At 49.3% G+C, this 15768-nt stretch overlaps 1 protein-coding gene across 1 annotated transcript; it reads left to right on the top strand.

Annotated features, from left to right (window-relative positions):
- Window positions 1-524: 524 nt before the first annotated feature.
- On the top strand, window positions 525-2402 carry LOC309598826 (uncharacterized protein; the record flags this gene model as incomplete). Its single annotated transcript, XM_082329796.1, has 1 exon — window positions 525-2402. One exon carries the CDS (start codon window positions 525-527, stop codon window positions 2400-2402), a length of 1878 nt encoding a protein of 625 aa, XP_082185922.1.
- Window positions 2403-15768: the final 13366 nt, after the last annotated feature.

Raw genomic sequence — 15768 nt, 5'->3', positions numbered from 1 at the left:
CCCCCATCGCCAGGGGCAATTGGCCTGTTCCTGCTCTCTCTGCTGGAGTCCAGCTGAGCCTGTGGCTTCAAAGGTCTCAGGTTCAGTCTCCCATGGAGCAGCCAAGGTGCCACCGGTTGTGTTTACACAGTGAACACAGGAGGTGGAGAAGAAATAATGCCTTAACGATTTTCCCTTTATTTTTTCAGTCTGGCAATCCGAGTCTCCAGGAATGCCAAGGAAGCCTCTCCAGGAGATCAGAGGAGGGAGGAGATGGAGTTACAAACATTGCATCTGCAAGCTGAGGTGGAAGGAGGCTGGGAAATGAGGAAGACCACACACTCCTTGTTGGCCTGGCATCCAGCAGCAGCACCCTTTCCCCTACGGGGAATAAAGTGCAGCCATTAAAGTACACTTTGATGTGTGTGTCCTGATGGTTTTTGTATCCTCCCAGACAGTCCATCCCCATAACATTCTGGCTTTTTCGTACCTGCTGCCTGCTTGGCAGCCCCATCACACACCGCTGGGTGCAGGGCGCTGCTGCCATGAAGGACTTGGTTAAGCGCGTGGTGCTGAAGACACACCCGTGTCAGGAGTGCGGCAAATCCTTCAGCAAGAAGGGAAACTTGAAGAGACACCAGCGGATCCACACGGCAGAGGAACTCTTCACTTGCGGGGAGTGTGGGAGGCGTTTCACCACCCGGGGTCACCTCACAACCCACCAGAGCATCCATACAGGGGAGAGACCCTTCTGCTGTGGGGAGTGTGGGCGCTGCTTCCGCCTGGAGATATGCCTGGCTGCCCACCAGAAGACACATGCCAAGGGTGGTCCCTACCTCTGTGCCTGCTGTGGCAAGAGCCTGAGCACAAAGATCTACTTCAATATCCACATGCGAACACACACGGAGAAGAGGCCATTCGCCTGCACTGAGTGTGGGAAGAGCTTTGTGAAGAAGGGGACCCTCACTGCCCACAAGGAGACCCACAAGAGGGAGAAGCCCTTCAAATGCCCTGACTGCAGTAGGTGCTTTGGGCAAAGTGCCACACTGCTGGCCCACCAGAAGATACACCTCCGCGGGGGGCCTTTCATTTGTACGGAGTGTGGGAAGAGCTTGAGCACCAAACGGTATTTCAATGTCCACCAGAGGAACCATGCAAAGCAAAAGCTGCTGGAGGGACACATCAATGGTGTGTCTTTCCAGGTCATCCAGATTAAAGAGGAGCCTGATTTTGCCTTCAGGACAGAGGAGAATATGTTGGAGACTATGTCCCATGAAGGAGATGTAGCCCAGGGGTATAGCGTACCTAGAAACCCATCTAATCCAAAAAGCCCTCCTTGGAAAATCCAGATGAAGCAGGAACCAGACCCACTCACTGATGACACAGCAAACATTGCTGCAATAGCCTGTCAGAAACTTTACATCAAGGAAGAGCCACCAGAAAATCCAGACTATGGAAAGCTCTTTGATCCAAAGATCCCACTGCTGGCTTTACAGGGGAGACAGCTTAAAAAGGACGAAGATGCTGATGGGCATCATGAATGGGAAGTCAGTAACCAGCTGCTCCATGTGAAGGAAGAACCACAGGAAAGCATTGAGTTTGGGATGTATTGTGGGCAGAAACCAAACCTCAGTGCTATCCAGAGAATCCAAATTAAAGAGGAACCTGGTGTGGAGGCCAACCGCCAGGAGAGCCAGAGCCCGCAGAGGAAGCAGAAGAAATGCTATCAGTCCACCAAAGAGGGGATGCTGGAGAACCAGGAGAAATCCATGTCCAAGAAAGATCCCTCAGCAAAAGGAGCTCCCAAGGGTGAACGGATATTCCCCTGTCCTGAGTGTGGGAAGAGTTTCAATCAGAAATCAAACCTGACCAGACATAGGAAGATTCACACGAGCGAGGGGCCATACAAGTGCAGCGAGTGTGGGGAGAGCTTCCGCATGAACCGCAAGCTGATCCGCCACCTGCGAGTGCACATGAGCGAGCCCTTCAAATGCACCGAGTGCGGGAAGAGCTTCACCCAGAGGTCGAATCTGGTTCGACATCAGAGGATTCACACCAAGGAGGAGCCCTACCAGTGCCCTGAGTGCGAGAAGACCTTCAACCAGAAGGCCAACCTCTTCCGTCACCAGACAATCCATGTCCGCATGGGGCCTTGCAAGTGCACCAAGTGTGGGAAATGCTTCCCCCAGAAGCGCCACCTGATTAAACACCAGCTGCTCCACTCCCGAGGTGGGGCCTACAAGTGTGGGGTGTGTGGGAAGCGCTACCGGTTGAAGAAGTACCTGAGGAGGCACCAGAAAATCCACGCACGGGAAGGAACTGCTCCCTGTGCAAAACAGGGGGAGGCCAGAAGGACCAGCAGTGGACCCCAGCACACTGAACAGAGAGCACTGGCCCCCGTGAAGAGCGAAGAGGAGAGCTGAGTGGGTCTGGTGTCCGCTCCTGGGGGAAAGTTCTTTGGAAAAGGAGAGGGATGGAGACAAACTCTGCTCGCCTTATACGTGCAGTATCTGGGGATGGGGAGGTCAGCCTGAGGGGACAGTAAGGTTGAGGGAGTAGAGCACTGTTGGAAATCAGTCCTCTGCAGCTTTTCTGAGGACAACCCTCAGGGTATCACAGGCTCACAGCTGTGGGATGGGGCTGGAGAGCCAAGCCTCCTCAGAGCACTTGGAGATGGAGAGATAAGAGCTTGGCATCCTTCTTAATGGTACGCTTGTGCCTCTAAAGGCTGACAAAGTTGTGGATGCCAAAATTGTCTCGTGTGCGCAATACATAGCCAGGACGACCAAGTAGGATTTATTTTTATTACATTACTGTGTTTCTAGAAAACTGAAGGGAACCTCTCCCATCTAGGCAAGGATTTAAAGCAAAAGCCAACTGTCTTCTTCCCCTTCATGTAGCTCTGATCCACACCTTGATCTTCCTGGGCTGATGGACCCTAGTCAACTGGGTAGTACAGACTTGGGAGAAACTACTGCTAGCCAAGACCAAGGTTTTAAGCCTTGAATCCTCCAAACCAGGCTTCCAGATTGGCTTAAGCCAGGTCCCTAAACGTAACTTATGCAAAATCAATGACTGTTTTTCCAAAGCTAGCCCGAAGGTCAGCAGATGGTATTCTGGTTTGTGCACCCGCAACCCCACTGCATGGACGTAAATGACAACGGCTTTTCTTAGCATCGAGTTTTACATCTCTGATGAGCAGGTGGCTTTGCCACCACAAGTTCCAGAGGCATTGGTGACTTCATCAGCTTGAGCCAACACTGGTGCTGGTTCTCAGCTACCTGCTTCCCTACCCGTTACTGTGAAGCTCTTGGTAGGATATTGACTTTATTGGGCATGATTTAGGGAATTCAAACCAAACAGCAGGAATAGATGAAAAAGCCTTCAGACTTTATGGACTACAGAACTGGAAATTATTTCCCTGTTGGGATGTTTTCCCTTCCTCTCCCTGGTGTAAAGGGGACTGTGCAGCTACTCAAAAGCATGGACAGTTCGGCAGTCTTTATTGCTCGCTGCTGATGTTTTTGTTTGAGTGTTCCCTGGTCAGATGGATCTTTGTGTCTTGAAAGTCCCTGGTGAAGCAGAGATATGGAGGGAATCCACAATCCCCTGAGTCACTCCCCAAGATTTCTCTGCGGCACTGCTACATGGCCACTGGGGCACTACAAAGACGCATATTAGGGTTCGTTGTGTTGCTGTAATACGTAGAGTTCAAGAGGCAAGTGGAAAAACTTTCCATGGTGAAATAGTAGCTCTACCTCTCTGGTTTTCTGCAGGAAAAGCAGCCCCCTCCCCATCCCCAAGGCACGCACCACTTCCTTCTCCCAGGACATGTTGCAGATGGCATACTCTCGGAGCCATCTGAAAGCCACGCAGTGTGACTTTGGGCAACTACCTGTTGTGATGCTTCAGACCCAAGCTGCTGATTGTCTGCACTGCCTACTCTGGAGCAGATGTGTGTCCAGGCAGGGAAACCGAGGCATGGAGGGAAGGAAGGAAACAGGACAAATTGCATTTGAGCTTTGCCCTTACCAGCTACTTGGACACCATTGGGCTGAGGTGTTTTGATGTGGTGGCTCAAGCCCAACACTGAGTACAGCTGTCAAACCCCAAAAGCACAGAGTAGTTTTGGTGTTTAGACTCCCTCAGCCATTGATATAGTCAGGCCCAGGACGTGATTTCAAACAGCAAAGCAAGCTCTGACAGCCTCCGAAGGAGCCTACCTCTGCCCTCTCACCTATAAACTGTAGCCAAATTGACTGATATGAAGCTTCCCCTCAAATCCCTCTAACCTAGTGAAGATTCATTTCTGGGGAAGACAAGGCAGACATATAGGGGAAAACAACAAGTTTAGGATGTTCTAGGGGAGTCTAAAGGACACTTTTCTTAGGAAAATTGGGTCAGGCCATATGGTAAGTAGATACCTCACTGCAGGGCTAGGAAAATATGTTCCTTGGGAAGAATATGGCTGAGCCAAACTAGCAAAGCAAAACAGCCTCTGTTAGGCTTGCTGAGGGGCAGAGGTACAGCAGAGGCCTTCAGTGGGGAGAGAGTAATCACCAGATGGCTGGCATTTATTTCCTTTTCATTAGCCTAGCATAGGGCCATAGAGATTTTTACCAGGAAGAGGAACCGGTATGAGAGGTTTGCCGGTTGTATTACTGCGTCCCTGCACAGGGGAGGGCAGTGAGTCAATGTCAGCAGCTTTCCTGGACATCACTGGATCTTCCACTGCTGACCATGGCCAGTGTGGGTGTCCCAGCTTCCCGGGAAAATCAGGGCTGATAGTTTGTAATATCTCCTCAATAAAGTAAGTGTTTAAAGGAAAAAGGAAACAAAGTGAGCCTCTTTTCTGTTTTATATTTTCATAAGCTATCACTGAGAGAACAACGCTACGTTCTACCCACAATGCAGCAAGTGAGCAATGCCAGAGCAAGATGCATACCAGTGGTAATGCAATGGGTGTTGTTGGCGAAAAGCCCTCCGGGCTCTTCTGATTGCATTGACCAGCTCTCCACCAACTATGCTGAGAGCTCAGACCTCCACATACTGACCCCAGGGTTCCAGTCAGTGACCCACACATAGGTACCGTGTGAAGTACCCTAAGGTGTCTGCATAGGGCTAGAAGGATGCAGGCCTTCATCCTTTTCTCCCTAAACCCATTAAAAGGGCTCCCAGATAATAATAAGATGCTTAAAATCTAAATCATTGCCCCATTCTCCACTGCATGGATTTTATGCAGAAAACCACATCTGTAAGCATTCACTGAGCAGTTTCAGTCACCAAGTGACAAGGATGCCCACAAGGTCTGATTTTGCCTTCAGGTCTATGGAGTAAATTCAGCATGGTCAAGCCAATGGAGTTAAATCAAAGTAAAAGTTATGTTAACAAAGATTGATCCAAGCTCTGATGACTTTTAAAAAGAAATCTTCAGGTCTTGCACAGCAGGTCAGGTAGGTCTTGTCTTGAGACACTTGCTGTGCTATTTCTAGCCATGCACATTATTTCTGTGGATTTCAGGAGGAATTTGGCTGTGATACTATTTTTATCACCTTGTTGACTCATTGACTATCTGTCTGTATCATCTCAGCATCAGTTCTGTCTCCAGCATTCAGCATGGCCTGTCTGGAGGAGATATGGAGACAGGCTGTGTTGGGGAGCACTTGCACAAGAGTGCATATTTCATGCTTTGATGGGATATGTGGAGCTGATTGGTGCTCAGCATGCTCTGGTGTTGTGGGAATGAGAGGGTCTTTGGGGCCAGAGCAAACATCTTCTGTGACATAAGTGCCCTGGGATGTTTACTTGCCCTTTGAGAACATGATAGTTCCCATGAGAACTTCTCTGAGAATCCCCGGCTGCAGGGACCCTGGTGTCCCCACAGATGGGGAGGAGGAGAGGAAAAAGACCAGGGTGAAAACTGGGTGAGCAACAGGACACTCAGTATCACATACTTCTACACATGCTTTATCTGTTCACTTTCCACTAGCAGCCTCCATGGGGAATGAGTATTTATTTACCACCACCTTAGCTACCTCTCATCCCATCCAGAGCCAAAGTGATGCAACCAGGTAGCACCACACGGGACCAGGTTATCAAGCTGAACTACCTGCAGCCAAGGCCCACTTGGAGCCACTGCTTCCATCTCCCGACCCAAAGCACAGTCCCTCCCTTGAAAGTGATTTCTTGTGCTAGAACAAAGCAAAGGTGAGAGATCTCCATCAAAGGACCAAAGCTTCTGACAGGTCCCCACCTGCAGATTTTCTGAACAAGGTCATAGAAAAACCTGTGATCTCCCTTTCTAAGGTCAGTGTTAGCTCGAAAACAAGAGCAGACCCTGCGATGGGGTAGGTGAGGTAAGCAGTGCTGGCCTGTGGCTCTCTGCTAATTGCACAGGAGGTGATTACAGCCCATTGCTATCCTCTGTAAAAGGACTGCTGCCCCATGGGGGACATTGCAGAGCCCCACTGCTCACTCTTTTTTTCCACCCCAAGCTGATTTCTGTCTCTTCTGCTTCTGTCTGACCTCTTCCCTGGGGAGCTGCTGTTTCAAGGACACCAACCTCCTCCAAGTCTCTGCAAACTGAAGGCAGAAGTAGGAAGCAGAGATCTGGAGATCCTTCCCTACCAAGTCACAAGATATTCTCCTTTTTCATCATCTGAAAAAGAGGATAAGATGCTTTGCAAGTAGAGTAAGATACAGACTGTTCTCATTTCTACATGTGTGTTGGCCTCTGAGGAACAAAATGGACTGAACAGTGAGGGTCTGAACGTAAAGGACAACTTCTGCTAGAAAAGTAACAGGGTTTTGGAGTCATGCAAGAGTAAGCCATCATTATTCCTGTGCTAAAGTTCACTCGCCCTTAGACATGTCAGCAGAGCAGAAAAGCAGTGCCTGCAGGAGAGCTGGGAACAGCACTGACGTGAGCTCACTTTGGGGAGAAAAAATCTAGGAAACTAAATGTTGGTCTTGTGAACTACAAGATAAGCAGCCCTGAAAACTAGTTATTCCTAGTCTGTACTCAAAGTGTTGGCCTAGGGCTGCAGGCAGAGATTACTAAGAGCCTTTTGCTGCACAGATGAGCTGCAGTGCATTGTGCATAGTCAAGGGCAGATGCTTGTTCAACCAGTATTGCAGGGCCCAAAACTTCCCCATCAGAGGGAAAAGGCAAAGAAGCAGAAAAAAACCCCTTGTGACAAAGAATGTGTTACTTCGATCAAGTGAATTTATAATAACTTTAACTAGCTTGGGATAGGTTGAAGAACAGAGAGGAGGGGGGGAATGTGAAGTATGGAAGAGGTGACTGTAAAGCCTCTGAGCAGATGGCAAAAATGAGTTGTGCATCAGATCTAACAACATGAAGGAGAGACACAGAACCTGGGAAACACCATGAAAACCTGGGCTTCCCTGCAGGAAGGAGTTAGATCCGGATCAGATCTTACTTACAGCTTTGTCTGTTTGTATGAAGTTAATTTATTGTCAACAACTTCAGGCTACGTTAAAGCCCCGTGTTGGGTGACGCAGCCGATGACTCCATTTGCTGCTCATGGAGGGGTGAAGGAGGAATGAGCTTGTGGGTGTTCCTGCACCTCCCTGGGTTCTTGCTCCTCTCTTCAAAGCATCACTTGCTGTTGTTTTCCTAGGCTGAGTATCAGGGTCCTGAGGGCACCAGTAAGCCTTAATGGCCCTGACCAACCCTAAATGGAGCTTCTGCCTGCTATGTCCAGCCCCTAAGAGACTGCACCCCATGGGCACTGCCTGCACAAGGCTCCCCACTCCTCAGGGAGCAGCTAGCCCACATAGTCATTGTCACAAGCTGATCTTTAATTGCAAAACCCTCTAACCAGCCCCTTGCACGCCTGCCTCTGTCCCCAGCTAAGGGTTCAGGTGTGACCAGAAGCTGAGGAGCTTGTGATGAATTTCCTTGGACAGACCACCCAAAATCAGGTAGCTCACACACATACATATACACACACACACAAACCAGCCCTATGGATGTAACGGGAAAGATGGGAAAACACGTCACAGATCAGCATCCCTTTGCTCACTCTGCAGGCATCAGCATCTTAAAGGCACAAGTGGGGCACAGCTGATCTCTCCGAGACCTTCCTCCTGTCTATAAGGTGCTGTACGGTACAAGTCACTCCAGACCCTACAGATGTTCCTTATTGCTTCTCTCTATTAAAGCCCAGGGAGAAGGAGCATGGGGAGCTCCTGTCCCAGGCACGACCTGTAGAGGTTCATCCTTTGCTTTTCCAGCCCTCTGGCATGTCCCCATCTTATAGTCCCGGGGAAGAGGGATGCTCTCAGGGACCACAGATGCACCTAGCCCAGGTGGTCTGGGAGCCCTATTCCTGCAGCACTGTCTGCCTTCCTTTCAGCCCCTTTCTCTCCTTTTTTTCCTGGATAGTTTTTGCAAACCTTTGACACAAGTTTCCCGTGGCTCAGCACATCAGCCCCTGTGATTAGTTGTCTCTCAGAATGGGACTTCTTTTAATTCCGAAAGGCTTTCTTGTTAAATATAAGACAAAGTCTGTAGCAAAGAAAATAGCAGTCTACTTTCCATTTTAACATCTCCATGCAGGTAATAAGCCTGATCCATCTTTAGCTCAACATAAGGGGGCCCCTTTCTGCTCACCAAATTGCTTGCAGATGCTGGGGGCTCGCAGCGGCTCAGCTGCTAATGCACAGCCTAACATTGCTTAAATCCACTCTGCTTGCTTGTCACAAATTAATTGCTAAGCACCCAGCATGGAAAGTGGCACGGGGCTGTGAAAGTCTGTGCTAGTATTGCATGGCAGCATGGTCAGCCAGATGCTGAGTTAGAGGAGAAAAGGCATTCTGCTGCCCTCAGCAAGATAATTCCCAGGGTTTAGTCCCAGTCTGCAGGGGAATTTTGGACAGCGGGCATGTAATAGTATACAGTATACATCTGTGCAGTCTGAATATGCCCTCTATTCCCACACGCTTCGGTGTGTAGCTCTGCCAATGTAAATCCCTCATCCAGCAGTATAAAAGTATTCAATTCTGGTAAACAAGCATTGCCACAAAGAGTGGGTCAGGCTCCACCGGAGATGCTGCGCAAGGTGGTACAGCCAAGGACTGCTGTCGAGCTCAGGCTGGGCAGCCCAGCTCTGCGTGCCTTCCTGGAAACGGCTCCAGCTCCTCAGCTTAGAGGATTAGGCCATTAGGTTAAGGCTTAGGCCACAGTGGGCTAAACTGGGGTTAAAGCACTTGTTCCCCTGTTATGGTCTCCTCTTTCCATGGGTATAATTTGGAGACACTTGAATTTAGGTGCTTAATTTAAGCATCCTAACTCCGAGCGGAATCCCAGCCAAGGAGTCAAAGGCCTGAACTCACCCTGGCTGAGTCTTTGATGATAAGCTGGAAAGGGGCCAAGAAGCATTTTAATGCAAAGGAGGAAAGGACGTTTCTGGTCCTCTGGAGGTTTTTTCACTTTATTACGAATTCATGAATTCTTCAAGCTGACAAAAAAGGGGAAAATTAGGAAAACTAATTGTAAAGCCAGAAAAAAAAAATTGAAATTTTTTCAATCGTCTTCTTACTTCAAAAATAAATGCAAGCTTTACATTTTGGTAGGTTGGAGATGCCTTTCTTTCTGTTAGAAGGAGTCAACCCTATCCTAAAAAAAAAGTTTCATTATGGGGTGAAAATAAAAGATATTCAAAGGTTTGTTTAGATTTGTGTTTGTTTTCCAGGAAAAAAGTTTGAAAAAAAATTTTTTAAGTTTACCTGGAACAAATTCTTGGCTTGATAGCAGATGAGATACTACCACATATTCATCCAGGTTTACTTTAAATAAAGGACTCTTCAGATTTTCTAAGTGCTTAAATTAAAATGGGTGAATGAATAAGGGGTGTAAGTGCTTTTGATGGAAAAAACAGCATGCATGTTTCTAAGAGTGCAACAGCGAGAAAGGGTAGTGGATGTGACCAAGCCTGCTGTATTCCCGTGGTTAGCTGCAACAAGAGTAGTGGTCAGGAATGAAAGAGGGAGGAAAACAAGCACTTTCCCTTCCAAATAAAGTAAATATATAGGCAAAACTTGGAAATGAACTGAAGTAGAGGCAGAGGCAGACGGGATAAATCAATGCCAGTGCTCAGAGCTAAACACGGGAGTCCCAATATCAACCTCTGTTTGGTGCTTTCTACATCAAGCCCCAGTTCCTGCTCTTTACTTTAGCTAGGGCAATTCAAGCACTTACTCCATAAATGGCAGCTCTGGATGTGCTTTTTTCTCCAGCTTTGGCACTGAGATGCAGTTTTATTTCCTGTCTTGCCCAGCAGGTTTACAGCATGGTGGTTTGAAGAAAGTAGAAGCATCATGAAAGGGATGCTAAAAATAGGAACCAGACCAGGAATTGAAATAAGGAAAGAGAAGTGAGAGCTTCCCCCCAAAAAAATCTCAACAAAGCTGAATAAAGACAAGAATAAACATATGCTGGCTGGAAACACAGTAGCTGGAAACATTCATTCCTTGGCAGCAAGCACCTGGCTCTGCACATCAGCCCACTCTTCTGGGGAAAGCTGGGAACCAAGAGCATGTCCATGTGGCCTCCAGACCCTCCAGACACCCACCCAGGTCTGTACACCCCCACATGGGAAAACCGGCAAGGATGCATGAAGGACAATCCACCAGCAAAACCAGTGAGGGGAAAGCAAGAAGGAGAAGAAAAAAACCTGAGCATTGTGAGGAGGTACACTCTACCAAGCCCTGAAGACACACAAGTGTATCAGTGTCGTATGTGTGGGAAGAGCTTCTTGAGAAGAGAAATCCACCAAAGGAAGGTCCAAAGTTGTGCACAGGGTTGGAAGGAGATACACCAGGACCAAGCAGCATCCTTTGCAAGGAGCAAAACAAGCAAGGCCAAGGAGGCACCATCCCCAGGGCATGCCAAGATCCATGCCAAGGATAAGCCTTATGAGACCTTTACTGTGGTGTACCAGGCGGTGCAGGTCCCCAGATAAGAGTGGGGATATAGTGGGCTAAAATACCCACCATAAAAGGTGTCCCAGGCTGCTCATCTCTGCAAGAGGCTGTGCTTTCTCCTCTCCATGGTCACGATGTCTCGATGACCAGAGGGGGTTGGGGATGGCCAGGGTGAACGCAAATGTAAAGGTCACACAGGATCCCTGCTGGCAGGCACTGCCCTGCGGTGGTGAAAATTAGTGACACTGAAGGGACTTTGCTCCCCTTCAGACCTTGAACGATGCATCCAGATTTCTTCATGTCTCCCACCACAAACACCTGTCAAAACAGAGAGAAAAGCTCTTTGAAAGGTGATTTCAGGATACCTGATTTTTTTCCCCTGAATCACCTTCTGGAGAAACTTGTCCCTCTCCATGAGCCAGAAGGGACCCAAGCTCTCAGCCTGTGCTCTGCAGCTTGGGCTGTCATCACCTCTCCTACTTCAGGGATGAGAGTAACAAAAAAATCCCACCCTTGTCCAGGACCCAGCAGAATCAGAGTCAGGCCCATCTGTATTCTTACATTATATTTTGTTTTTTCTTGTGCTTGTAATAAAAACTCAGAGGACCTTGATCCATACCTTACTTTCAGTGATCCTGGCTGCAGTCTGGAATGAACCTCTTCCCAGATCAATGGCAGCTGCAGTGTCCCCAGCCCTTGCCCCTTGTGTCTGTCTCCCCAGCTAGTTAGCTGTGTCCTTGCTGCCCACTTTTGTGGAAGGTAGACTTTAACTCACCCTTTGCTCTTCCATCTCATTCCATGAGGTCTTTATATACCTCCATAACATTTGCAAAAGAAATGAGTGTAGACCTTAAGAGTTTGAGGTGGGAGAGATGGAAAAGAGGACTCAGCTACCTGGAGCAGTGGAAAACTCTTAAAGGATTTTTCTTCTTTTTGTTTTTTTTTCAGGGTGCTTTCCCAAGTCATCCAGCTAAATTGACTCATCCTGCACCTGCAGTCCCATTCAAAGGAGCACAGCCACAGATGCTGGCAAGGAGCAGGACCCCCTTTTCAAAGGCTCTTGGCTGCTGAATGAGTGTAACAGCAACATGAAGTTGCTACTCCCCATCCACCTGCATTAGGGCAGATGATGCCCCCATACCTGGTCTTCACCATGACAATTTGTCAACCGAGTCACCATGTATCACGCCCTGCTGAGGACAAGAAAGGTATCTGGTGCAACAGCATAAGGCCACAGATGTCAGAGGACTTCACTTCTTTTCCCGGGGCTTCCCCTTCAACTAGCCAAGTGCTTTAATCTGCCTGTGTCACCTCGCTTCCTTAACTAAAAAAAAAAACAAAAAACCAAAAAGAGAACATAAGAACATCCACTTTCTCCTGGTTTTTGTCCTTCTTCTCTATTTTGTAACTGTGAAAAGAGAACCAAAAAGAATGTCAGCGTCACTCCTTTTTGTGGTCACTTGGCAAGCCACTTGTGGGCCAGGAGTGTGACATGGGGCAGTCCCGAGGGTCCAGCTTCCTACCCAAAAGGTCCAGGAAAACTGGAGCTGTTTTTTCCAAGGTTTCAAAAATGGGATATAATAATATTTCTTTTCCTGAGGATACTAAATTCCTGTAAAAGACAGAAATAATAGTTACAGTATTTCAGCTCAATTTTAGAGATGGGGAAACTGAGGCAAAACTTTGGATCTACACAAAATCCCACAAGCAACCTACATCAGATGCACACCCTCATCCTTCTTTTCTGTTCCCCCATGTCACGCTTTGAAACAGTTCTGGACTCATTTCATCTGAATAATGATGTCAGGAGATCTTGGTTTGGATTCTAAGTGACACCAGCGAGCACATATCTGAAGTCAGAAAACACAAGGAGCACAAAACATGCAACCACCAACACAGGCTGAACTCCTTTTTCACAGTACAATTATTTTCATTTTTAAAAAATTACTATTTTTTTAAAAGGTCCTAATTCTGAGAGCGTGTCCCCCTGACACTTTAACCTGCACTAACCAAGCTGCTGTCTGCAAGGTGCTAGTGCTAAACAGCCAGGCAAAGTGGCTGCGTCTGTATGAGCAATTCAGCCGAGCTGAGGACGCTTCTCCAGCCCTGAGGGCACCAAGCTGCCTTGCATCCATACAGCTAAACTCCATTCAGGATGGCATCATCCAGCTCTGCCCTGGGACTCATCCCTGGCTCTGGCTCTGGCTCAGGCTAAAAGTTTCACGTAAAGACGTGAGAGTTGAGAAAATTGTGCTCCGGTGCCCAGGAACATCACCATTTGTTTCAGCGACATGACTCGGGTTTTCCATCACCCCAAATTAGCACATGTCAGCAGCCACCAAAATGCTCCAGGACCTGCCGTGTGACCCAGACTGGCAGGACCATGGATTTACTGTGGATTTCTGTAGGCATCAGTGTTGCTGGTTATAACCACAGCCCAATCCAGGCAGCCTGCTAACTGCTTCAAAGCACCCAGGAACAGGCAGGCCAGCCTCCCCTGGGAGCTGGAGACTCACAAGGAGACTCACAGCCACATGGAGGGAACAATTTTCTTGGACTCATTAAGTGGAGACCCCCTCCACTGCCTCTAGCAGAGGATGCAGACCTGGGCTCTGCCACTGTCTTACCAAACATCCCCTTTCGAGTCACCTCGCTGCATTTTCCATTTGCAAAGTGTTTTGAGATCCACAGACAAAAAGGTCATGGAAGAGGAGAAGAGGATGGCTTTTCTTGCTTGCACAACTTTAAGGCGGGTCAGCCACACAAACAGAGAGTGAAAGCATCCACAGTGGGGTCTTGGAGGTATGTAATGGGGAATTCTAATGCAAAGCAGTTCAGCCACCTAAAAACAGCAACTGAAAAAGAGAACTAATGTAAATCAAAAGCTATTTCCAGCCTGCTGCAGCGTGGGCACTGCGTTTCCCTAGAACAGCCCCCAGCCACCAAACGTAGGCATCCTCCAAAGCGAAGGGGCGAGCAGCATCCCTGCCGAGAACTACAGCTCCCAGGAGCCTGCAGCCTGTGCGGGGACCAGGCGCTGGGCACAGGCAGGGGTACCAGCAGGGAGGCAGCGCTGGCTGGGGATCCCCCCACCCACGCCCAGGAGGTTGTAGGGCTGCTGTTTCCTACCCCCGAGCCCTTTCCCTCCCTGACCCAGCTCCTCTTTCTCTGTCTCTCCTCCCCCGGTAGTTTTTACATCACTGACACAGACTTCCTGTGAGTCAGCACCAGCAGACATGAACCAAGTAGCTAGAAGAAGAAGAAGAGGAGCTCAAAGTGGGTAGAAATAAGAAAATTTGGCCAATGGCACTTGGATGCTTCCAGACCCACCGTGCTGCCGAGGGAGATGGGAGACAGGTCAGTAAACAGCTGAGCTGGGATGTCTGGGGCCAGGATGGGATGCTCAGGGCTGAACCCCTCTGTGGTGTCTGCATGCGTCCCGCAGCATCCCAAGGCAGCAGCAGGACATCTCTGGAAGCTGGGGTCACCGCTGCGAAGCCGCACTCTTTGTCAAGGTTGGTTGTGGTGGAGCAAACTGGGATAAATTGCCTTGCTTGTCTTTCTCAGGCTGAATCCTGCCTGAGAGATCTGGCTTGCTGCCCTGGCTGGAGGTGACTGGTGGAGTCAGAGGTACAGCTGGTCCTGCTCGGTGGGAGCAGGCAGCTTGGCTAAACTCAGGGAGCAGGAACAGCAGGACAACGCGGGAAGGGGTGTCTGCCCTTTAAAATCTGCCTAAAAATGATGCTTCTGGGGCATCTGTGCGACAAGTGCTTGCAGGAGTGATGGAGGCACGTGTAGGAATGAGTTAATACGTCCAGCCTCTGCCTTGCAAGGAGGAGCTGTGCCTGCTTGTGCCTATGCTTGTGTGTCTCTGTGTGTGTGCTGGTGGGGGGGTTATTCCCAGTGAAAGGAGCAGAGCAACAGCTGAGGAGCTGCTCACATTCATGTGTTTCACGAGCGAAATTCAGGCAGCTGTGCTGACATGCAGCCACCTCTGGGAAAAACAGCCCAGCGCATGGAACAGCCAGAGCGAAAAGTTTGTCCGGGGCAAACTCTGGGCTCTGAAAAGTTGGTCGCCACAGAGAGTAAAAGCAGCATCCATTTCTCAACCTGAAATGTCCCCAGAGAACATCTCACCCAATGCCCATCCTTTCTCTTGGTGAGAAAGGAGCAGAGGTGCTGCAAATGCCCTGGGTGCCTGCTGGGATGGCTGGATCGGGGTTGCCTTTGCTCAGCTGAGAGGCTGGGCAGGGGCTTCTCAGGACGTCTCCCAAGTGCCTCAAGTGACTTTGAGGCACTTGGGAGTCAAGGAGCAGGGGAGGAGAGAGTTTTGGCTGGCTGGACCACCATCAGGGACTCCTGCCCAGGAGCTGCCCCAGCTCTTGGGGCAGTTTGGTGCTGGTTCTCCCAAAAAGAAAGTCTATGGCAAATGGGGTTCTTCAGGCTGGACTTTTCAAGCAGATGGGTCAATAATGCTGGTGGTGCGGTGGCTGCACCCTTCATGGATCAGGCATGACAACCTGCAGATTGAAGCTGGCACCAAGGCAAAACTGGACCTTCAGCAGTCCAACCACAGGGCAAGGGGACAGGGGAAGGAGTTGAGTCCCTGCTGTCCTCCTGGACACCAGAAGGACCTCTCTCCCTGTTCAGACGTCTTCCTGGCCGCCAGCTCCAGCAGCCTTGCACAGGCTCTGGTGTCTGCCCTGGTGCTGCACAGGGAACTGAGGACATCGGTGCGAGTTTCAGTTCTGCCTCCAGCCTGTCTGGCTGCAGCTGTGACCCAGATGTCCCTGTCCCCTCACCGAGTTGGACGTGACACAAAATTTCTAGAGAAATAAG

The sequence above is a fragment of the Platalea leucorodia genome, assembly GCF_965183815.1.
Source record: "Platalea leucorodia genome assembly, chromosome: 1".
NCBI lineage: Eukaryota > Metazoa > Chordata > Aves > Pelecaniformes > Threskiornithidae > Platalea > Platalea leucorodia.
Note: the sequence above shows the minus strand (reverse complement) of the source record. Positions and strands in the feature narration are given on the sequence as shown.